The sequence below is a fragment of the Suillus bovinus genome (assembly GCF_016758785.1).
Source record: "Suillus bovinus strain UH-Sbo-P2 chromosome Unknown EDB93scaffold_1, whole genome shotgun sequence".
Taxonomy (NCBI): domain Eukaryota; kingdom Fungi; phylum Basidiomycota; class Agaricomycetes; order Boletales; family Suillaceae; genus Suillus; species Suillus bovinus.
The window spans coordinates 575,598-597,555 of record NW_024542057.1 but is presented as its reverse complement, the minus strand read 5'-3'; the positions used below and the strand labels follow the sequence as shown (position 1 = coordinate 597,555).

The window sequence follows — 21,958 nt, the reverse complement described above, 5'->3', positions numbered from 1 at the left end:
AGATAGGATACCAGTTGAGTGGGATCTATAGACTACTGTGGGTGGAACAGTCTGTTCTTGTTAATGAAGTTTCGAATCTATAAATGTATACATTGCCACCATCAAGCCAACAAGCGAGTGAGGATATTCGCGCTCGTATGCTCAATCATCTCCTGTAGCTTGTTCACGTCTTGGGGGCTGACGTCTGCAATATCTGCCAGCAGATATGCGACGTCACCCTTCGAGTCTGAGTACTGCTTCTCGACATTGTACGGCGAGAGAACCTCGTTAACCTGCTTCAATACACCAGGCTGGTTACTGTGAACATGGCAAACACGGACATGATTGCCCTGTTCTGCGGTGATCGCGCGGAGGTCGACTTCGGGGAAATTGACTGCCCCGAGAGTGGAGCCGTAGGTCAGGTACCGAGAGAGAGCAAGAGACACTTCCTCCCCAATCATGCGTTGCGCTTCTTCTGTTGATCCGCCAATATGAGGAGTGAGTATCACGTTCGGTAAGCTGCGCAGAGCGCTTGACCATGAGTTGACCTGATCGTCGAATGGTGCCCCATTAGACCCTGGCTCTTGTGGGTATACGTCTATGGCGGCACCAGCGAGATGATGCGACCGGAGGGCTTCGATCAGGGCTGGAATATCGACGACGCGCCCACGAGCGTTATTAATAAGGTAGGACCCCATTTTCATCTGGGCGAGCTCCTGTGATCCAATCATATTGATTGTTTCAGGGAGCTCTGGTACGTGGAGCGTGACGAAATCAGCTTCCGCCAATAGCGCAGGAAGGGTGATAACTTGTCGGGCCGAGCCGAGAGGCATGATGTTGATGACATCGTAAAAGATGACACGCATGCCAAGGGCTTCTGCAAGCACCGACAGCTGTGACCCGATGTGCCCGTAGCCAACTATGCCCAACGTTTTGCCTCGGACCTCCCAACAACCTTTTGACTGCTTGTTCCAGATTCCCTGGCGCATTTCATGCGAGCGCTCGACGAGCTGTCGCGAAAGCGCGATCATCTCGGAGACAACGAGCTCTGCAACGGAGCGCGAATTTGAGAATGGAGAGTTAAAGACGGGAATCCCGGCCTTGCCGGCAGTAACTAGATCGACCTGATTCGTTCCAATACAAAAACAGCCGATCACAAGAAGCTAGTGAGAGAGGGCTTAGAAGGTGGCCATTGAAACCGGGGATAAATGGACGTACCTTATGTGCAGCTTTGATGACTCGCTCTGTGATCTTAGTCTTGCTGCGTATGCCTATGGCATGGTATTGGGAAATTTTGTCTACAAGCTCATCCTCAGAAAGAGCTTTTGTGTAGTGGTCGACATGAAAGCCCTGCGCTTGAAAAGCTCGAACTGCATCCTGACTGATGTTCTCTAGGATCAACAGCCTCAGGTCTTCATTATCAACTGGGTGAAGAACTTTGGGCTGTCTGATAGCCGAGCATGAGTCTCGCTTGCGCAGCCTGTCGTGGAGTGTCTGCGACGACGAAGGAGATATAGAAGCAGCTACGACTCTCGGGGATTTTGAGGGGATGGCAAGCGGGGAGGACATTATGAGGGATTGGAAGTAAGAATGATCCATGTCAATCTGAATACGCCTTCTTATATATAAGACGTGTTATTTTTCTTGATGAGTAGTGGGTCCTATATTATAAATAATCAAGCGCTCGAGCGTTTCAAGGAGCATTCTCAAACTTGCAAATTTTGATCATCCCGATATGGCAACTCGCGAGTCATGATTTCATGATCGAGTCAACCTTGAGCTTATGGCACTCTTTCTCCTTGACCATGGTGCAGGTAACGTCCAGAGCCTGGCTAATTCAATCAAGAAACTTGGTTATGATTTCTCGTGGATATCCAGTCCAGACGACTTCCACAAAGCATCTGTATGTCACTACTTCACTAGTGTGCCCATCATTCATCTCCACGCAGATCCTGGTATTTCCAGGCCAGGGTTCTTTCCACACTGCGATAGAGTGTTTGACAGAGCGTGGTTTACTTGAACCCCTCTATAACTATATTCAATCTGGAAAGCCCTACTTTGGCATATGCATTGGGATGCAGATACTCTTCGCATCATCTGCAGAATCCCCATCAACGCTTGGTCTAGGTCTTATACCCTGTCAAATGGAACGATTCGATGATACAACTAAACCAGTTCCTCATATGGGCTGGAATACCGCAGAACTCATAGACCCCGACACTTCATCATCAGAAGGTGTTTCTTCTTCAGATCACTATTATTTCGTCCACTCGTATCGTGCCAAATACGACACACAGCGCAATCCTGAGGCTGCTATGTGGGCGCACTCGACTACCCAATACGGGCAGGAAGTGTTTATGTCCACCGTCCAAAAAGGCAATGTATTTGGTGCTCAATTCCATCCCGAAAAATCCAGTGTTGCTGGACTCACTGTTATTGACGCTTGGATAAAGCGGTCTCTGGCAGGTCGCACACCAGCCGAACCATCACCTCGGATTCCACGCCATCCTAAACCGCAACACGGTTTCACTAGACGTATCATCGCTTGCATGGATGTTCGTGCGAACGACGAAGGCGATCTTATCGTAACAAAGGGGGATCAGTATGACGTTCGCGAGAAGTTTCTCACATCGACGCCACTATCCAGCACCACTGCTGTCAAAACCGCTGGCGCCGTCCGCAACCTTGGCAAGCCTGTTGCACTAGCAGCCCGCTACTTCGAGTCAGGGGCAGATGAGCTGTGCCTTCTTAATATCACCTCCTTCCGTCATTCCCCCCTCCAAGATCAGCCAATGCTAGCAGTTGTGCGGGCAGCAGCAGAGCGTGTATTTGTACCGCTCACCATCGGAGGGGGTATCAAAGATACAGTCGACCCTGATGGCACGAAACGCTCTGCTGTCGAAGTCGCCGGTGCATATTTCCGAGTCGGCGCTGACAAGGTCAGCATCGGATCTGAAGCAGTCTACGCTGTCGAGAAAGTCCGCGCAGCCGGAGGTAGATTGGACGGCAGCAGCGCCATCGAAACCATTTCGAAGGTATATGGCTCTCAAGCCGTCGTCGTTTCCATAGACCCCAAAAGAGTATACGTCGATCCCGCCACATATGATGGCCCCTACAAGGACGAGCTTGTGTATGGTCGACCTGATGGTCCCGAAAACGAGCGATGCAAAGCTTGGTGGTACCAATGTACCGTGTCAGGTGGTCGCGAGACTCGCCCTGTGTCAGTTGTGCAACTTGCACAAGGTGCACAGATCCTCGGCGCCGGCGAGATCCTTTTAAATAGCATCGACCGCGATGGAACAGGCCTCGGGTTTGACCATGACTTGATCAGGCTCGTGAAGCGTGCAGTGACTATTCCTGTGGTTGCGAGCAGTGGAGCAGGAACCGAGGCACATTTTGTGAACGTGTTTATTGAGACGGGCGTGGAAGCTGCTCTTGCCGCGGGGATATTTCATCGGGGAGAAGTTGAAATACAGGAAGTCAAGTTAGCTTCGAGACAAGCGGGCATCAACGTCAGAACATAAAGAAGATATCTAAAATTATAGACTGTTCATATCGTAGCTGTGATACGCTATACTGTGTGATCTTCTATCTATAGAAGACTACCGTGAACACATTTCTAATAGACTAAATCATATCTTCGAGAAGCGCTTAATAGAAAATTCAGGGTATTGGCTGCCACTGCATACTCTTACAACAGGAAGTATGGTAGAAAAATGCAAAGTAAATGAACCGTCTCGCGTGTATATGTAAATTTTCACAAACACCGTAATGGATACAAGCATGGAATCAGGAGCGTTGACGACGAAGGAGGAAAAAACACACAAAACCGATTCCTAGTAATATCTCGTCCGAACTTTGGACGAGAGAAGACAAACAGAGCAACGATCATGGCTGTAAAAGTGCAAGAAAGAACAAAAACTAGAGTAGTCTCATCAAGACATGCGTATGAGGGCTAGCGAACAAATACTCAGGTACATACAGGAATTGAGGACTAGGCTCATTTTGGGCCCCTGACCACATCCTTCACTTTCTTCAATAAACTAGTTTTTCGCCCAAGACCGCCCAATGGCGGAGAACTGGATGCACCGTCAAAGTATCCGCGTCTGTCTTCGGCAGATGGCGTTCGAGTTGTCGCTGGAGCATAAGGGGTTGCAGGTAGTCGTTTGTCCCTACGCACATCATCGACGTACACATATGCTTCATCTGAAGGAGGTGAGGGGTTTGGACGACCAGGACCGTTGTAACCGTTGGAGAAGCGCCCAAGGAACGAATTTTGTGACCGATGTGTAGGACGCGATGGTTGGTAGATATCTACATTGGGAGAAGGAGGCTCGACACTCTCGTCAAAACCCATGGGCACGTTTGGGGAGTCACGCATTTTGCGAATGCGCTGCATCAATGATTTGGTGCGTTTTGGGACTCCTGGCAGTGACGGAGACCCTGGTGCGCTGTCATAATCGGTACTCTGGGCTTCTGGCACAAGAATAGGCTGCGGGGGCGGGATACCACCGCGTTTAGTGCGTCTTCCTTCTCTCTCACCACCACGCTCCCGGTCGCGAGCTTGCATCTGTTTCATATCGTCATCGGGGTACTCTCTATAGATATCACGAAGGTCACGCCCGTCCTTGGAGCGCTTTCCAAGGGAGTGTCGCGGCGTGCCGTTCCGTGATCCGTGACCTTCCCTCCCAGCGTAGATTGAATTAGACGGTGTGTCACCATCACGTCTACCAGTGCCCCCGCCTGCAAAAAATTCCTCGTACGGTTCTGGCTCATGGATACCCCATGCTTCTGCAATGGCATCGACTTTCTTCTTTGGTGGTTGGTAGGCAGCGGAGAAGGCACCATTGTAAGCGTCAGGTGGGGGATAAGGGGATTCATTGGATAGTGCCACATCTGCCCCCGCGCTGCTCCAGGCAAGCATGGGCGCCTTAGTTCGATGGCGGTTACGAGACGGAGCACAAGCATCAAATGGACCATCATGATGGAACACTAGAACATAAAAAAGATTATAAATGAATAAATAGTAGCTTAGGGAGCCGAATAAGAACGTACTGGGACCGACGCCAGTAAAATCAAGTCTGTCTATGACGTCCGCATGCATGGAGCCTTTCTTGCCTCGTGCCTTGCCCTTGGCCTTATCAAGAGCATTCGCTGTGTGAAGGATAGAGTCCTGGGATAATGAACGACGACCGACGTGTGTGGGACGTAATGGGGAGTTTCCCTGGGCACTGATAAGTAAAAAGATTGGCGTCAGTGAGAAAAATGGGCGAGACAAAAACATACGTTTGACTTCTTCCCATTCTTGTGCGTGAAGACTGATCTACACCTCTGACCTGGACAGTGTCCCTAACAGCTTCTACGATTGTATTATCGCGATGTGGGAGAGATTTGGCTGGAGATGGGGCCATCCTAGTATTGTATTGGGGATATTTAGGCGGAAGCTCTGGGGGGAGGCGGGGAACAGGCTTTGATGGGTAAACTGGGTCTGAGAAGGGGTCTGAATGAGATCTGTGGCGGGTTCTACTAGGTTTGGGTGGTTGAGTTGGCTTTCTTGATGGGATATGCTTGCTAGCTGGATTATTGGAAGTACTCAACAAATGCGAGTTGGCCATGTTACCCGTGTTCACCTATTGACACGCCCAGACCAAGCGTTATTTACTTCAAAGAAGAATATTTGATGGTAATGCTGCTCGTCGTCCGTGATAATGGTGGGCGTCGACTGTGACGGCGGGAACGATACTGTCACTCAAAGGCTATGTTCGCCGTATTTATACCGACTTGGCAATCTGGCCGTAGTGTGTTATCCACTTTCAGTCATTTACGGTCAAATTTTCAAAACGGTAGCTCTTTACATCACTAGCTACTTCCGTCACCTTGCAGCAACCTGCTGCTATGGGTGCAACAAAGAAGGAATGGACCAGAGAGGCAGTCGCAGCCCACATTCTTGCAGGTCAAACACTGGTTGTCTACAATAACCAGTTGTTGCGCATCCCCCAAGCTTGGTTAAACGCCCATCCAGGTGGTTCCCTCGCAATTCTTCATTTCGTAGGGCGCGATGCCACTGACGAGATAGACGCGTATCACTGTGACCAGACTCTTGCGAAAATAAAGTCCTACGTCATTGGCACGGTCGAAACCTCGGGCGGTATTTGGGAACCTCTTGTACCCCCAATCATGACAGGTTGGGTTCGGAAATTGTCTTCTGATGGCAAAAGCGCATGGCATAATGAGGCCACTCCATCACCACCTTCGAATCTCTCCTCCGAGATTCTCCTGGTCGAACGGGACTCTTGCCTTCTTGAAGCTTCAGGTCCCACTTTATCTCATTTGGTTCCCCCTCCAACGACGCTTTCCCTGAAAGACCAAGCTCGTCATTCTGCTGCTTACAAGGTGTTGCATAATCGCATCATCGACGCCGGTCTTTATAACACTCGTTACATTACTGGTTACGGCCCAGAGATTGCCCGCTATCTTCTCCTCGCTGCGTCATCCGCAGTAGCTTACTCCCATGACTGGCTCATAACAAGTGCTGTGTGCCTCGGCCTTCTATGGCACCAGCTCGTATTCACCGTCCACGATTTAGGACACATGGGCGTCACTCATGATTGGACGAAAGATCGCCTCGTTGCCATTTTATTGGCTGATTTCATCGGTGGCTTGAGTGTCGGTTGGTGGGTTGACGTAAGTTCACTTACTTCTTTCATGTTCAGTCGTCGCTCAACACCTCGTATCTCTGAATCTTCAAGAATCACAACGTGCATCATTGTAAGGTTTCTACCTAAAACATCTCGGTCTAACTACTGATACTTGCTTAGTGGTTACAAATCATCCTTCGCAGTAAGTTCGATGGCTATTGTGTGGCCTCACATACATCTGAGAAAAATGACAGTGATCCTGATATCGCGCATCTACCATTCCTCGCAGTCTCAACGGCATTTTTCAACTCGTTATGGTCGTCGTACTACAAACGAACTATGGTCTTCGATCGAGTTTCCGCTTTCTTAATTTCCTTACAACATAAGCTCTTCTACATATTGCTTGGTTTTGGCCGCTTCAATCTATATGCCAATGCATATGGTTTCTTGTGGCGCAAAGCCTTCGATCACCGAAGAGCAAAGGGTGGCCGGTGGTCCTGGTGGCTCGAAGTCATCGGCGTCCTATTCTTCTGGTGTTGGTTTGGAGCAGTCCTGAAAGGATGTGGATCATGGAGCAGAGCCATTACATATCTTTTGGTCTCGCATGTCACTACGAGCCCTCTCCATGTCCAGGCACGTGACTATCTCGGCGTATTGCTCATTCATTCATTTAGCCACAGATCGTTTTATCACATTTCTCCATGTCTACGGAGGATTTGGGGCCGGTGGAGTCATTCCCACACCGTCAGCTCCGAACTACAACAGACGTCATATGCCCCCCTCACCTTTCATTTATGCATGGTGGGTTGCATCTCCAGGTGACTCATCACCTCTTCCCGCGTCTCCCACGACACAACTTGCGTGAGGCTAGCGTTTTGGTGAAGGAGTTTGCCAAGGAACAAAACCTTGTGTATGCCGAATTCGGATTCATTAGCGGGAATGGAGAAGTGCTCAACGTTCTCAAAGGTGTGGCGGATCAAGCGAAGATTGTGGGTATGGTCGCCAATCACGAGATTCGGGAGGCGATGGAGAAAAAGTTGCGATAAGCGCATGGGACTCTTCGACAGAGGCATTACTAGATCCAACTACCTTCGGCATCTTCATGCTCTGATACATCATGACTATATAGATAGAACGTGTGATTGTTACACTGAAGTGGCTCTTGCGATTTTGATGCAATGCAAAACAGTCGTGTCCATGAGCATACGTAACGCATGTGATACCCTAGGCACGACTTGTCGCACCCGGCTTTTAGGAGCATACAAGAGGGTAACCAGAAAGCATGATGTAATGTGGTAAGACATAAAGAAGAGAAACTATTTTTTCTTGTTTGCTTCCTCTTCCTCCTTCTGCAAATAAGGACACCCCTTGAGTAGCTGAATTCATGGTAGCTAGTGAACAACAAACCTTGGCTGCCCGGATTTTGCGTACACCATCATACCGAGCATCAGCTCGTGCAACGCGAAGGGTCTTGAAAGCCTCGAACGACCGTTCATCTTCTGTGATTTTGCGAGGTGCTTCGTGAACGTAGGGTGCAGGAAGTGGAAGGTGCGTGCGTGTGGTCTCAGCCTTGAGATCGTCACCCTGTCAAGCAAAAATCAAAATCAATCCAACATTCCAAGGGCATCACACACAGTCGAGTCGCCCTTCTTGGGCTTCTTAGCATTCCGAGGGAAAACGATCAGCTTGGCCTTGTAGGCCTTCAACCGCTCGACATTCAGTTTCTTCCCCTCCTCGCTCAAGTTCCTCCTCCTGTGGTCAACGACAATACCGACACCAAGTGCTTCTTTGCGGTTGATACCAACCTCCTTCAGCTCAGCAAGGGTGAACCCGCGGCCCTCCCGGACCTTACGGTTATAACGGACAGTCTGGGCGCGAACAGCGGGACGGAGGAGAGTGAGTGGGCGGACACCAAGTGCGGCAGCCTTGGCCTTGCGGGCATTGCGTCTGCGGAGTTTGCGACCGGGCTGATCGAACCAGGTGCGTACCCGGCGCTGCCAGTCTTTGCGGAAATGGTTGGAGTGAAGTACTATGCACAGATAATGTCAGATCGGACGTGTCGAAAGAACATTTCTGGTGAGGTACAAACCGTTGTTGTGCGCGAAACCCATGGCTTAGTCTAGAGCGAAAATTATAACGTTAGCACAATGGTTTTGTGATGTGTATGCATGTAGAGTAGTACATCTGACAGCATATGGTCGAATCCAGCTTTTCCACCTGTCTGCACCAATTTCTCCGATAGATCATGTGCAGCAAAAGCAGGCCTACTATGGCAGAATATGCAATGGACGAGCATACTCACCTTGAGGACGGGCTTTCTTGACGCTGAGGACGGCGAGCAGCTTACCACCTAGCACAAGATTTGGACTTCGGCGATTGCCGTGGGTTAATGCGGCGATTGATTTTTGAAAATTAATCCTCACGTGGACATTATTGTAGTCACGCGTCGTCGAAGCGTGACAGCTGCGCCGTGAGATCTGTGGTGATATTCGTCTCCTCTCGCACTCCCTCACAGCAGGTTCCCTGTATCATAATGTGACCTAACGAAAGTAAATTTTTCAACCTCACCGTGACAGTTCACAGAGAAGGTAGTTAAAAAGACAATTTTCGATCATCAACTATCAGGAGCGACAGTGTTCAATTCCTGCAGGTAGTGTCTGAATATTTTTACCTATGCCATTTTTATCTCTTAAGCCTGCATTAGCTGTCCCTGATGCATATGCATCAGCCGTAACAAACCCAAGCTTTGCCAGTGGGTACATGGTTCAGATCTCAGACCTATGTCTTCCTACTATAAAATTGCACTCAGTACAAGAAACTTGCGCTATCATGTTGTAGCCCGCCTTCACACGTTCTGGCCTGACTGTTTTTGGCAGTGCGTATTTTGCTGGAGTCGTGTCAGGAATTCAATCAGATATATTGCACATGATCAATACACTGTAATCAGCTGTGGTCGCGGTTTCCCCCAATATTCCTTGGCCGTATTACAACTAACGTCAACCTTTCGACAGACGATGCAGAGGGGACATCGAGCTGTGCTTACTCGTTCTCCCTCCGAATCAAATCCACCGCTTCTATAGTCAAGTACTGGATACGGGGGACAACTCGTGATGCGTATCATTTTTGATGTCTTCCAGCTTTCAAGGTCACTGGTATCCAGACAATGATGGACCTTGCAGTCAACAGGCACGCGCCGCTGCCTTGCGTCCAAGCCACCGTTGTTGTATCTATTGTGAAATATTGGCTCCCATCTCCTCTCCTGACACGATCAATGAAATTTTAAATTCACCTTATTATATGGATAGTATTATCAAAGCTCTTCCGACATACAATGTGCAGCGCACCTCTGCAGTGTGCTCATGTCTCATATATTATGCTTCCGCCGTTAGTACGGAGCGCGACTCGGAAACCAATACCTATGCTGACATAAGCAACTAATTGACATGAGGTCGTCAAGGCACGATATTTTCAGCTCTGCACAAATTCTGTCGTTATTCCTTGGCTGGGACTGTGTCCGTGTCTTTCTTTACCATTTTCTTCATTATTTGGACATGCGAAATTCACCCCACCTTCACTCGTTTACGTGCATAATTCCTTTTTTCTCAGCAGTGCACGCATTCAGTGTGATAGTCGGGACTCCAACTCAATGCGGCGATCTCTCTGTTTCATGGACTGGTAAGCAAGCATCTAGTATACTTTATATACTCCTGCTGAGCTTCATCGCAACAATCAGGTGGTCAACCACCATTTGAGATCCTTTTGACTCCCGTTCGTCGGCGTTATCATGCGTGTCAATCACGCGTTAATCTTGCGCCTTCTAGGTCTTCGCAGTACCGCAGAATATATCTGTACCAGCATCAGCCTTCAGCAATGGCAAAGGCTCATATACAATATCGCCATTATCATTTTGGAATGACACACAATTTCTACTTACTATGTCTGATGCCACCGCATTTGGCTCAGGTGGGACATCGCCAGTCTTAAAGGTCGGTAATCCTGTTGGCAAGAACAACTGCAATACCACAGGTGCATCTCTGGATTTTACGTTTGATTTGCCAACATCACTCCAGCAATGCAAGTAAGTTATGATGATCGGCTAACCTTTTTGTTGCATTGACCTACCATTTCCTTAGTGGGTATACCTTTGATGAATACGACAATGCGGTTCAACCAATTACTATTACGGTAAGGTCACCACCGACTCTATCATGATGATGGATATACTTAGCTTTTCCTAGGCACTTATTCCTGGTGGAGAGTCTCTTATACTTCACCCTCCGATTGGCCCCAGTTACACTTGGGTTGCAGATGTTAGCGCAGGGACAAACCTCGTATTTGTGATGACAGATTCCCAGGGTAGGCAAGGTGGTAGCTCTGACCTCGAGACGGTGGCGCTTTCAAACAATGCCACGTGCCTCAGCTCCAACTCACCATCGTCAACTGCATCTGTGCCTTCATCCACCACAGCATCCACGTCAGCTGTCGTTTCGCCCACGTCCGATCAAAGCACTCCATCAAGTAGTAATACTGTTACTATTGCTAGTGCAGCCATTGGCTGCGTGGTAGCCCTCGCTGCATTGATCTCCCTCGGCATGTTCTTGTTGCGCAAACGAAGAGCGTCTCGCTCTCCGTACGTCATGTCTTCTTCGAACCGCCATTCACGTCGACTCCCATCTATGGATCTCGATCACGAAGGGAACCGATATGGTCACGTTCCACCAATTTACCCATTCCCATATCAGGCAGACTCTGTCAGCCGCCTTGCTCCGCCCATCCACCCCACAGCCCAATCGCACCTAACTAGTCCGTCCACTGGCAATTTCGCACTCAGCGACCCTCACATACCATCTAATCAGACACAACATTCGCGTCAGATATCTGCACCAGACAGCTTCGCCGGGTACGGTGATGGTGGTACATCTATGACATCTACTGGTAGACGAAAAGCTGCAATGGCTGGCCAAACAGCATACAAACCATCTACTCGGTTCATCTTGCATACTGACGTGGAGGATGTTTTGCCAAACGAGGATGGCGTAGTAGAACTTCCCCCGCAGTATTCAGAGCATCGTCAACCCCTTGCCACACAGCCAGGGTCAGTGCCAAGGCCGATATCATCACAGTCCGGTCATTCGGGTCCAACCGATCTAGCATATGCCGGTAGCGCATTTGATTCACCCCCTTCGTCGCACTCTTCTCTACCGCCTCACTCATGATGCTCGATTTATGTTGTCACAGTGTGCACTCTCTTGTCTCCCTCGACGTGTTGCGGACAGTTTTCTTTCGTATAGGAGGCGTCTTGTTTTCTATTTCTACTGCTTTTGTGGCGCTTCATTACAATCGGTTTTTTTACATAAACCACTTATGTATGCCCAGCGCTAAGCTCGCTCCCTTCACATTCGTAACATATCGTCACCGGGAGTCCCGCCGCAACCGGAGGCCATGCAATACAAAAGGAAGATTTGGTACTTGTATGCAACTTGTGCTGGACACATTGTGTGAGAACAAACAAGCATACTGTGCGTATCTCAAGACAGTCGGTGAGATGAATTGCGATAAACAAACATCAGTTTTGTCTAAATAATACATGCTCGAAGTCAGGTCATCGGAATAAGAAGTTGTCAGGGGGGGGAGTTTAGAGTACAAATTGCATGCTACTGCGCACCTTCAAGGTTGCGCAATCCTGTACGGTTGTTAGTCAATACGCCGTTACTCTGTCTAATCCATCCATTGTCAAGAAGTGAACTGTGTTCATGAATCTGGCACATCATCGCCAAGATGGTGTTGTTGGAATGCGTCAATCATTGCATCCTGGTCTTTACGACGCCTATGTCTCCTGCGTCTATCCTCTTTAATGACACGCTCAATGCGCCGACGAGCCCTAGTATGGGTTCGTGGATCAACTACGGCGAGCCTGCAACGATAGCATGCGAGTTCAATGCTTGCAAGCAAGCGAAGGGTTTCGGAGTTGTTCACGGCCTGAAATTTGGCATGAGCTTGGTGTGACACGATCAAGAAGGACAGCCAATCACGTTCAAAGACCATGAGATAACCCGAGAACCCTCCACACAGCCGACGACAACGAAGTTGCCGCGTTTTTCGGCTTGGAGCTCGGACGCCTGTGTCAAGTCACTTAGTATTATGATAGTGTGAAGGAAAGTCGTTGTTACCTCTCCGAATGCGACCAGCACCTTGCTAGATGTCAATGAGCGTACAACTGTATGGGGATATGATTAGAGATCGAACGTAATCTTGCGAATGAATCGATGCTCACCGACACGAGAGGACTGGCCTACGACTTCTTGTGACACCAAAGCACGTCCAAGGTATGCCCAAGAGTCCTTCTCAGGTCGACGAATATGCACCTTGACTTGAATATCTCGAAACTCGCGGGCAGGCGGGAGGACATTGGCTATTCCCCAAAGGAGATGTCAAAAACATAAAACTTGAGTACAATCAGATACTTGGCGAATCACTGTACGTACGCATCAAAGAGGAAGTGTATTCACTCTCAATACTAGGCAGCCGCGGCGCTACCTGTACGGAGCAACTACTGCCTTCCATCATGGCATCATTATCCATTATGTGTATCTGCAGATTGCAGGATCAAACCAAGTTCAATTCATAATGATGCTGGACGAACTTCTGTGAGTGAGGACCGTTAGAGCTCGTCGTTGCGTACGTCTGACGTGCAGTGGGGTGTAGCCTCGGCTGAAAGGGCTATTTACTGCATGTTCACGTGACTCATTATCAGTGTTGAAGGGCTCCCCGGGCCATTGACAAAACTTGAACTAGTCGACAACCAAGGATCACCATGTACCCGCTGTATTCAGCGCAATTATGATCCTTATGAATTACTTTCAAACTGGTCCTTTCTTTTCAAATGTGCCCAAGTATAACATGAAAGACTGCTCGCTACTTGCGAGCCTTTGAGCGACCACTAAATCACTGTATCATATACGAGAACTTGCCGTCACCTCGGAAAATCAGAACTGGCTTGTATTCATCAATGCGTTCATCCGAGACACTCCGCCGCACACGCGTGCCCCGCCCGCTGACAGCAGAGTCTTTAGAGGAGTTCGAAGAATTATCATCCTCTCACAAAGATGAGCAAGTGTCACAGAAGTACATTATACAATTGGATAACCTGAAGATCGAAAGAGCAAACAATAAGGTAATGTCACAATAAATCTGGAATGCCTCGCTTGACCGCTCATGTCAATCTAATGCACAACAGCACGACGAGGAAGATGAAGGCTATATCAAAGATAGTCGGGGATCAACTATTACTGCAAGCACGTCTGGCAGCACAGGGGACGATGACGAAGACCGCTAATGCAGGAACGAAGGCGCGACAATCCCCTGCCGAAAATCAGGATGTGGAGACGTTTGAAAAGATACCCTCCCATGACATCAAGTAATTCATTCAGTACATCGGCTACAGCAAGGATCAATATAAAGTGGCGACAACAGTTCGATGGGAAATCGGAGACGAACAGCCGCAATCTATCAAGACTTAGATTTAGCAGCGTTGACACGAAGTGGACAACTGGCCGAGTGATTTTTAAACCGTGCTGACACGGATGGCTGCAGGAAATAAACTATCATGGTTTAGGTTTAACGTGAATATACGAAATGCTCTACGTCAACGTGAACAACGACGTACAAAAACAAGAGTGGCAAATTAATTATCGTGAGTCGGGTGCAAGATAATTACCTGCTACCAAGCATAAATTACGGGGGGTGAAGTGCACGTTGGTGATGGGAGTCCGTTTGGTAGGGAACGTCGCGAGCAGGTCCGATCTGATGGTAATGTTAATATCAATGCGTGAAATATTTTGCATGTAACGAACGTTTCATTGTTTTCGTTGTCGATCGTCCGTGTGATAGGAGACTCAGCAGCGCCACTCTCCCGTGATTTACCGGGCCCACCAGCTCCCCTCACGTCCCAGCAGCGTACCGTCCAGTCTGCACCTCCACTTACAAGCATGGATGACTCAGCACTGAACGAGAGAGAGTATACAGATGCTGTATGCCCAGTCATTTTTTTGACACGACGTCCGGAGCCGAGATCCCATAGATTGATGGCAAGGTCTTCGCCTGCGCTGGCGAGATATCGCCCATCTGGACTGATGGCCAATGTCGAGAGGCTCCCCTGATGGCCGATGAAAACGCGAACGCAAGCACCACGTTGAACATCCCAAAGTCGCGCAGTCCAATCACTCGAACCCGTAGCGAGGTATAGTGAATTAGGATGGAACCGGACACACTTGAATCAACGAACATCAAATCAGTATAGAAAACTTATCTTCTGCAAGGTCACTTACATCCACGTCACTCAAGTGTCCTGCATATATTCTCAAACATGATGTACGGTCTGTTGACCATAACCTGGCGGTTCGATCACGGCTTGCTGTTGCAAAATAGATGCCCATAGGACTCCACTGAACGTCCCATACTGGGTTTTGGTGGCCACGGAAAGCAACGACATTCGTCATTGTGTCAAGGGACCATAGCCGCGTAGTTGCATCTGCTGAAGCAGAAAGGAGGTATCTTGGGGGCGCTGCTGATCCTCCCAATGGATCAAAAGACAAAGAATACACAGGACCGCTGTGGCCGACGAGCTTTCGGGTTGTATTTCCTTCTTTTTGCTGTATTTTCGACAACGATCCAGCTAGCGTTCGAATAAACATCACCATTGTCACTCATTCAACTTAAGAGACTCACAATCCTTCACTGAACTCAAAGAGAAGTCATTGCGTAGTCCCTTGAGTTTTTCATTCTTCAAGCTCCATAGACGAATGTAGCTCTCAGAAAAGCCGGCCGCCATGAGAGTCAAGTCAGGTGAGAAGGTGCAACACGGCGCACTGCTCAAAGTATTTTATTAGGAGATATGCCGAATCCGTTTCAGGTACTTACCCTTCTCCGACGTCATGTAGCGTATACGCACAGATGCTAGGCAAGCCACGCGCACGGGCAGCGCCTCCTTGCACTGAATTCATGTCAATAGAACTTAGCGCAGAGGGCTCAAGTCGTATGCGTTTCCTTGCATCTCGTACTTTCTCGACCTCTCTTTGAACATCAACGGTTTTGAACGACTGGGGATAAGGGAGCATGTCTGATTCAGTGGGTGAGACAACCCCTTGGATAGCTGGGGGCCTCAGGAATTGTAAATCATATTGAGCATTGGGATCGCGGTCCAGTACAGATTGTTCGCGGATGACGCGTTCAGTCTCGGTGCGCAACTCTTCCGAGATAGGGGCAGGGCCAAGTTTTAGTTCGCCTTTGGAAGCATTGAATGCATGGGGGTTAGGAGTGGCAGAAGCGCTTGTTTGCGGAATGAGTTGCGACAACAGGCCAGTCGATTCTTCCCATGCATTGGGCGAAACTGCTGTAGCGCTCGCTGAAGTCACTAGCTCAAGTTTGAGTTCATATACATTACTTTAGAAGTCAAAAATTTACCATCAAAGCGAAGATGGTTGTTCACCACTCGCATAATTGCTGCTCGGCCTCTCTTTCCCTTCTCGCCAGAAAAGCCATCCCCTGCGCCAGTGGCTTCACCTCCAACTCCTTCTGTCAGCCATCCCACTAGCAAGCTGAAACCTGACCGGCTCATTCTTATGACATATTTTTCATTCTTGAAGCGTTGTGCATCGTCATCATTCTGAACATGCGAGGGAAGCAGGAGAGTCGATAGATGATGTAAAGTGCTGTGATGCATCGGGGATAAAGACGGCGAATACGTCGCATAGAAGCGCAGAGCTAGGAAATGCAAAAATATCGGTAGAACTTATGTAATAGAGGACTTGCCAGACATACCAGCTTCTTTGAATCCTCGCTGGACAAGATCCAGATGAAAATGACAAAATATGGGAAACAGGATAGGTCGAAATTCGGGCTATTTGATAAAATTAGCCTACATCTATGGCAGATGCATGCTCTCGGAGTACCTTGTACATGTCAAGCGAACCTTCAACCCACGCTTCGAGCTCTCGGAATCCTTCCTCCTTGTCCGTTGGATCAACAGACAGGATCTCTTCCGCACCAACAGTCCCAAGGCTGGCAATCAAGTTCTGTATACTCGGCGGATTTCCCATCGCCGTAAGTTCCTGTAGAACGTTTGCACTTTCCTTCAATACATTGTCTCCCGGGCGCGATGGCTTTTGTGCATAAACAGCAAGAGTCTTGATGAGATCTTCAGCAGATACAGTCTTCCCAGACTCATCTGCGCTCCCGCTTTCAAGTGATTCGTTAAGAGCCCTTTCTGCATCCTTGTGTCCCCGAGAGCGAAGATACTCCAATACCAGACGGTCGATTGAGCTTACGTTCTGGGTGACATCAGGCGCACTGGCGTTAACTGGAGAAACGCCTCCAGAAGACGAGGCTGCAGGCGTCGCAACAGACATAGGTATGACCAGTCCAGTACTAGTGTTCGGTTTGTAATGTTAGAAATGATCGATGATACCGTGACGTCGAGGTCCCTAATGTTCAACAGACAAGGTGTTTGATTACGTAATCAAGTTATATAATCGTAGCGGCGCTGGAAAGTGCCAACCCTCGACTTCAACTTCAAGAAATGACGATGGATTTGTAGCAAACAGTCTATGATATCAGTATACAACAACATTTGGGTATGTACAGAAAAATTTCGAGACCAATAAAAACAACACTCAAAAACCTGTTAATGTCTGTGGAGGTCCATGGCAACAGACACAGTAGACATAACATTCATGTCGTGCGCACAGGTATTTCCATGGAAAACCTGGGGCTGTGATAGATTGGATGATTGAAATAGGCAGGTGACATGTACAGTAATGGAATATATGGCACAGGTCTTCTCCTTGACCCAGGTCAGATCACAAAATTGATTAGGGAGGGTGCCATGGAACAAGCCATTTGCAAGCACTAATGAAGGGATTTTATTCTGTGTCATAGAAGATTTGCACTGTAGACATACTTTGAGTCCAATGGCCTTCAAATTTTCAAACATTATCCCACGTTTCTCCAATGTAAGACCATCAATTAGAACATCGTCAAAAGAAAAACACATTGATATGTTCTAAATCACGCACTTTTTGATAATGAAGTTGTCTGAGACACAGAGAAAATCTAGATTCATTGACAATATATCCCCTGATAGATGAATATTAACAGCATATCTCTCATACTGTGTGTTGGAAGTCAGTACAAACGACGATAACGGTTATCGTAACACGTGACTGCTTACTTACATAATCACGTACAGTTTTTCTTTGTTCATTGTCATCTATGCACCTCAGTTGCTTGTATAGCCAACTGAGTGTATATTCAATAGGTTATGAGCCCTGAGCTCCGCAACTGAAAAAGATCACCCACACAATGTCCTCGAATGTTAAACACAGAGACGAGTTCTGGAGAGTCCCGAAGTTGGATGCTTCAGGGAAGGATTGGCCTCTGTGGAAAGGCAGACTCGAACTCTCGTTGTTAGCTCGTGGACTGTCAGGGCACCTTACAGGATTAGGGATGCCAGTTAATCCAGCAGCTGGACAAGCAGCTGGATGGTCACCTACAACACCCACAGAGCTAGCTGAAATGCAAGCTTACGAGACTGCGATCAAGAAGTGGAACGAGAACGATGTCATTGTTAGGCAACAAATAGCAGTACTGGTCCCAGATACGCTATTCATTCAACTCCTCTCCCTAACCTCCGCGAAGGACTTCTTCAACACACTGAAGAACCAATTCGAGAATCGATCACTAGCTGTCACCATGGAATTACGTCGTCAGCTCGGCGAGCTGAAACTAAAGGAAGGCGGGGATGCTCGAGCTCACGTAGACACATTGCGAAAACTATGAGAAGAGCTAGCATCAGCTGGTGACCCTGTCCCAGACAAAGACTTTTTCAACATCACCTTCGCATCGCTCCCACACAGCTATAACAATATCCTATCAGCTGTTTCGACAAGTATCCAGCTGCATCAGAAAACACCCACCGTGCACGAACTCATGAATCTTGTTATAAATGAGTACGACCGATTACTCATCCAGAACGGGACAAAAGGGAAGTCAAAGAGTGACGACGTAGCTTTCTCGGCCGATGGGACCTCGTATAAGGGCAAGCAGCATTCACAGAAGCCCAAATTTCCATACAATTGCAACAATTGTGGCTGGAAAGGTCACAAGAAAGAGGACTGCTGGGAAGACGGAGGAGGCAAAGCTGGTAAAGCACCGAAAGGGTGGAAGTCGTGTGGGAAGAAGTCGAAGTCGAAAGATGATGACAAATCCAAGGCTAGCGGGTCAAATGCGGATGCATCGAACTTGAAGGACAATTCTGAACCTGATGGGGTGTGGTTGGTGAGCACTGAAGATATTTGGGACGACGAACCCAAACCTCGAGACACATTGTCAATATTGTTTGACAGTGCCCAGCTCGCACAAAACAACATGAACACACACAGAGCATCTGTTGATCTCTACGACAGTGGTGCATCACAACACATGTCCCCATACCGTGACTGCTTCATTAATTTCAAATCAATTCCCCCATACCCGATTGAAGCAGCCGATAAACGTACCTTTGATGCCATAGGCAAAGGTGACCTTCCCATCGAAATCCCTAATGGTAACACCAAGACTCGCATCCTGTTGACAAATGTCCTTTATGCGCCGTCAATGGGAGCAACTTTGGTCTCGATCAGCAGACTCACTTGCGCAGGCTATGCGGCCTTATTTCGTGGAGACTCGTGCCGAATTCTAGATGCTAAGAACAAGACACTAGGCAAAGTTACTGTCAGTAGAGGATTATATCGCATTCGAAACGAACCTACCCCAAGTGCAGTGGCCATGAACACGTTTAAGGTCCAGTCTATGGAAGACTTACACCAATGAATGGCCCATATCTCCCTGTTGGCTATTCGAGAGATGTTAGCAAAGGGGATGATAGAAGGAGTCACACTAGACCCCAATCGTGCTACCATGGGTCAGTGCGAATCGTGCGAATATGCGAAAGCCACACGCAAACCAATAGGGAAGGAGCGAGACCCAAAACGATGTGAAAACCTCAGCGACGAAGTCCATACTGACTTGTGGGGACCCTCCCAAGTTCAAACACCAAGTGGGAAGACCTATTACGTGTCGTTTACAGACAACCACTCCCGTTATACATGCCTATACCTCCAAGGGTCAAAGTCCGAAACATTTGAATCATACAAGACTTATGAGGCATGGTTGCAGACCCAGCACAACATTCAGGTCAAGTGTTTACGGTCAGATCATGGCGGAGAGTACCTCAGTGATGAATTCACTCAACATCTTTGAGCAAAAGGGACAGAACGGAAACTCACCACCCATGATACCCCACAACACAACGGAGTCGCTGAAAGGTTGAATCGCACACTCGTCGAACATGTCCATGCAGTGCTACATGCAAGTGGTCTACCAAAGAATATGTGGGGTGAAGGCATCAAACACGCTGTCTACGTGAAGAATCGCACTGCCACACGCTCGCTAGAAGGGAAAACTCCATATGAGATGTTGCACGGCAAGAAACCAAACTTAGCAGACTTACCAATCTGGGGGACCAAGGTATGGGTGCATGACCCAACCGGTTCGAAGCTAGACATGCGCGCACGCGCAGGTTGATGGATAGGATTTGATGCCGAGAGTGGAGCCCATCGGATCTATTTTGAGGACCGGAGGAGTATTGCCATCGAACATAATGTAACGTTCGTGAGGCAGCACGAGGAAGGTCCAGTGCTAAGGCCAAACTTGCCGATTGAGAAGGAGAGCGAAACTACAAAAGCCAATCAGCAAGTGACCAATCCCCAAGCCCCATCCAATCCACACCAGGATCCAAATCCCCTGCCAAACCCAGACCCTCAAAATGATCCACTAGGTCCAAACTTCGAACAGCAGCCACCTGGCCCTAGATGATCTACTCGTCAGCGAACAGAATCACCATATATGCGCAGGTTACGAAGCGGCGAAGGTACTCATGATGGTAGGAGTGGCGAGCCAATCATTCCTAGAGGGATGCAAAGGGTAGAGGAAGAGAGAGAGGAAGGTAGCGGTGGCATGGTAGCGTCTGGAGAAGGATTAGGAAGAGAATTGGGATTTGATGAAGAACTTACCGCTTATGCGATGTTCGCGGGAATGAGTGAGGCTGAAGGCCTGGAACCAAGCACCATCGAAGATGCGAAGACACGATCTGATTGGGTGAAGTGGAGAGACACCGTCAATGTGGAACTACAGAGTCTCAACGAAGCACGTACCTGGGACATTGTTCAGCGGCCCAAGAACAAGAATGTCGTCAGCTGCAAGTGGGTCTTCAAGATTAAAAGGAACACTGCAGGAGAAATCGATAAGTATAAAGCCCGGCTAGTCGCATGAGGCTTCACTCAAGTATACGGTGTTGATTATTACGAGACTTACGCACCAGTGGCTCGTCTCGCATCATTGAGACTGATTCTCGCTATCGCCGCGCACCAAGACTGGGACGTTGACATATTCGATTTCCACAGTGCGTTTTTGAATGGCAAGCTTGACGCGGATGAAGAGATCTATATGGAGTTGCCACCAGGAGTGGACTTAGGAGGAAAGGACGAGGTCGCGAAGCTTCGAGTTGCGCTGTATGGATCAAAACAAGGCGCATTAAAATGGTACAAACGTTTGTGCAGAGAACTCACCGAATTAGGGTTCGAGCGGATGGAAAGTGACTGGGGAGTGTTCACAGCACACATAGGAGAAGACCTGCTCATCCTCGCAGCACACGTCGACGACTGCACCATAACTGGCAGCTCGAAGGAGCTAATTAAAGTGTTCAAGGTCGAAATTGCGTCGCGATTTAGAATAACAGACCTAGGACCCATCAGCTGGTTACTCGGCATGAAAGTCACTCGAAACCATGAAGCACGCACCGTCTCGTTATCCCAAGAATCATTTGTCAACGCTATCATTACAAAGTACAACTTCGTTGATGCTAAACCCGCAGCAGTGCCTATGGACCCAAGTATTCAGTACACACAGGACCAATCCCCTACCACGACGACACAAGTTGCTGAAATGAAACAAGTCCCGTTCCGCTCAGTGCTCGGATCCCTAATGTACCTGGCCATCGGAACACGTCCAGACATAGCCTTTGCCGTCTCGACACTCGCGCAGTTCGCAGACAAGCCAGGGTGGACGCACTGGGAAGGAGTGAAGCGGGTATACCACTATCTGCTGGGAACGAGGAAGTTGGGACTCACTTTTGGGACGAGTGGTGCAGGGTTAGTCGGGTATACTGACACTGATGGCACCAGTCAAGAGCACAGACGTGCCATAACCGGATTCGCGTTTTTGGTTGACGGCGGTGCAATATCGTG

General features: G+C 48.5%; 9 protein-coding genes across 9 annotated transcripts; 3 read left to right on the top strand and 6 right to left on the bottom strand.

Moving 5' to 3' along the window:
* Positions 1 to 101: 101 nt before the first annotated feature.
* Positions 102 to 1,548, bottom strand: EDB93DRAFT_1244577 (uncharacterized protein; the record flags this gene model as incomplete). Its single annotated transcript, XM_041452226.1, has 2 exons — positions 102 to 1,142; positions 1,198 to 1,548. 2 exons carry the CDS (start codon positions 1,546 to 1,548, stop codon positions 102 to 104), a joined length of 1,392 nt encoding a protein of 463 aa, XP_041313532.1.
* Positions 1,549 to 1,762: 214 nt separating this feature from the next.
* On the top strand, positions 1,763 to 3,503 carry EDB93DRAFT_1074549 (uncharacterized protein; the record flags this gene model as incomplete). Its single annotated transcript, XM_041445103.1, has 2 exons — positions 1,763 to 1,882; positions 1,929 to 3,503. 2 exons carry the CDS (start codon positions 1,763 to 1,765, stop codon positions 3,501 to 3,503), a joined length of 1,695 nt encoding a protein of 564 aa, XP_041313531.1.
* A 476-nt stretch (positions 3,504 to 3,979) lies between these two features.
* Positions 3,980 to 5,390, bottom strand: EDB93DRAFT_1237076 (Pal1 cell morphology protein-domain-containing protein; the record flags this gene model as incomplete). Its single annotated transcript, XM_041451379.1, has 3 exons — positions 3,980 to 4,971; positions 5,035 to 5,210; positions 5,266 to 5,390. The coding sequence occupies 3 exons, from the start codon at positions 5,388 to 5,390 to the stop codon at positions 3,980 to 3,982; spliced, it is 1,293 nt and encodes a 430-aa protein (XP_041313530.1).
* Positions 5,391 to 5,874: 484 nt separating this feature from the next.
* On the top strand, positions 5,875 to 8,014 carry EDB93DRAFT_1260214 (fatty acid desaturase-domain-containing protein; the record flags this gene model as incomplete). Its single annotated transcript, XM_041454172.1, has 5 exons — positions 5,875 to 6,663; positions 6,729 to 6,747; positions 6,798 to 6,819; positions 6,872 to 7,244; positions 7,292 to 8,014. 5 exons carry the CDS (start codon positions 5,875 to 5,877, stop codon positions 7,661 to 7,663), a joined length of 1,575 nt encoding a protein of 524 aa, XP_041313529.1. The 3' UTR covers positions 7,664 to 8,014.
* EDB93DRAFT_16317 (60S ribosomal protein L13) lies at positions 7,925 to 8,987 on the bottom strand. The gene is made up of 5 exons (XM_041455560.1): positions 8,800 to 8,987; positions 8,707 to 8,736; positions 8,252 to 8,646; positions 8,025 to 8,201; positions 7,925 to 7,966 (listed from the first exon to the last, which is right to left on the bottom strand). The coding sequence occupies exons 2-5, from the start codon at positions 8,726 to 8,728 to the stop codon at positions 7,934 to 7,936; spliced, it is 627 nt and encodes a 208-aa protein (XP_041313528.1). The 5' UTR covers positions 8,729 to 8,736; positions 8,800 to 8,987; the 3' UTR covers positions 7,925 to 7,933.
* Positions 8,988 to 10,168: 1,181 nt separating this feature from the next.
* On the top strand, positions 10,169 to 11,833 carry EDB93DRAFT_1074314 (uncharacterized protein; the record flags this gene model as incomplete). The annotated part of the gene is made up of 5 exons (XM_041445085.1): positions 10,169 to 10,292; positions 10,351 to 10,385; positions 10,439 to 10,695; positions 10,751 to 10,802; positions 10,856 to 11,833. The coding sequence occupies 5 exons, from the start codon at positions 10,169 to 10,171 to the stop codon at positions 11,831 to 11,833; spliced, it is 1,446 nt and encodes a 481-aa protein (XP_041313527.1).
* A 454-nt stretch (positions 11,834 to 12,287) lies between these two features.
* Positions 12,288 to 13,371, bottom strand: EDB93DRAFT_16262 (uncharacterized protein). The gene is made up of 5 exons (XM_041455558.1): positions 13,103 to 13,371; positions 12,892 to 13,029; positions 12,788 to 12,834; positions 12,650 to 12,736; positions 12,288 to 12,596 (listed from the first exon to the last, which is right to left on the bottom strand). The coding sequence occupies exons 1-5, from the start codon at positions 13,197 to 13,199 to the stop codon at positions 12,369 to 12,371; spliced, it is 597 nt and encodes a 198-aa protein (XP_041313526.1). The 5' UTR covers positions 13,200 to 13,371; the 3' UTR covers positions 12,288 to 12,368.
* Positions 13,372 to 14,305: 934 nt separating this feature from the next.
* On the bottom strand, positions 14,306 to 17,023 carry EDB93DRAFT_1244569 (WD40-repeat-containing domain protein; the record flags this gene model as incomplete). Its single annotated transcript, XM_041452225.1, has 8 exons — positions 14,306 to 14,420; positions 14,471 to 14,886; positions 14,945 to 15,291; positions 15,345 to 15,484; positions 15,537 to 16,029; positions 16,080 to 16,379; positions 16,437 to 16,515; positions 16,568 to 17,023. The coding sequence occupies 8 exons, from the start codon at positions 17,021 to 17,023 to the stop codon at positions 14,306 to 14,308; spliced, it is 2,346 nt and encodes a 781-aa protein (XP_041313525.1).
* Positions 17,024 to 17,322: 299 nt separating this feature from the next.
* On the bottom strand, positions 17,323 to 17,580 carry EDB93DRAFT_1042901 (uncharacterized protein; the record flags this gene model as incomplete). The annotated part of the gene is made up of 1 exon (XM_041444585.1): positions 17,323 to 17,580. A coding segment is annotated over one exon (258 nt), but the record flags the coding sequence as incomplete, so codon positions are not given.
* Between the last annotated feature and the right edge of the window lie 4,378 nt (positions 17,581 to 21,958).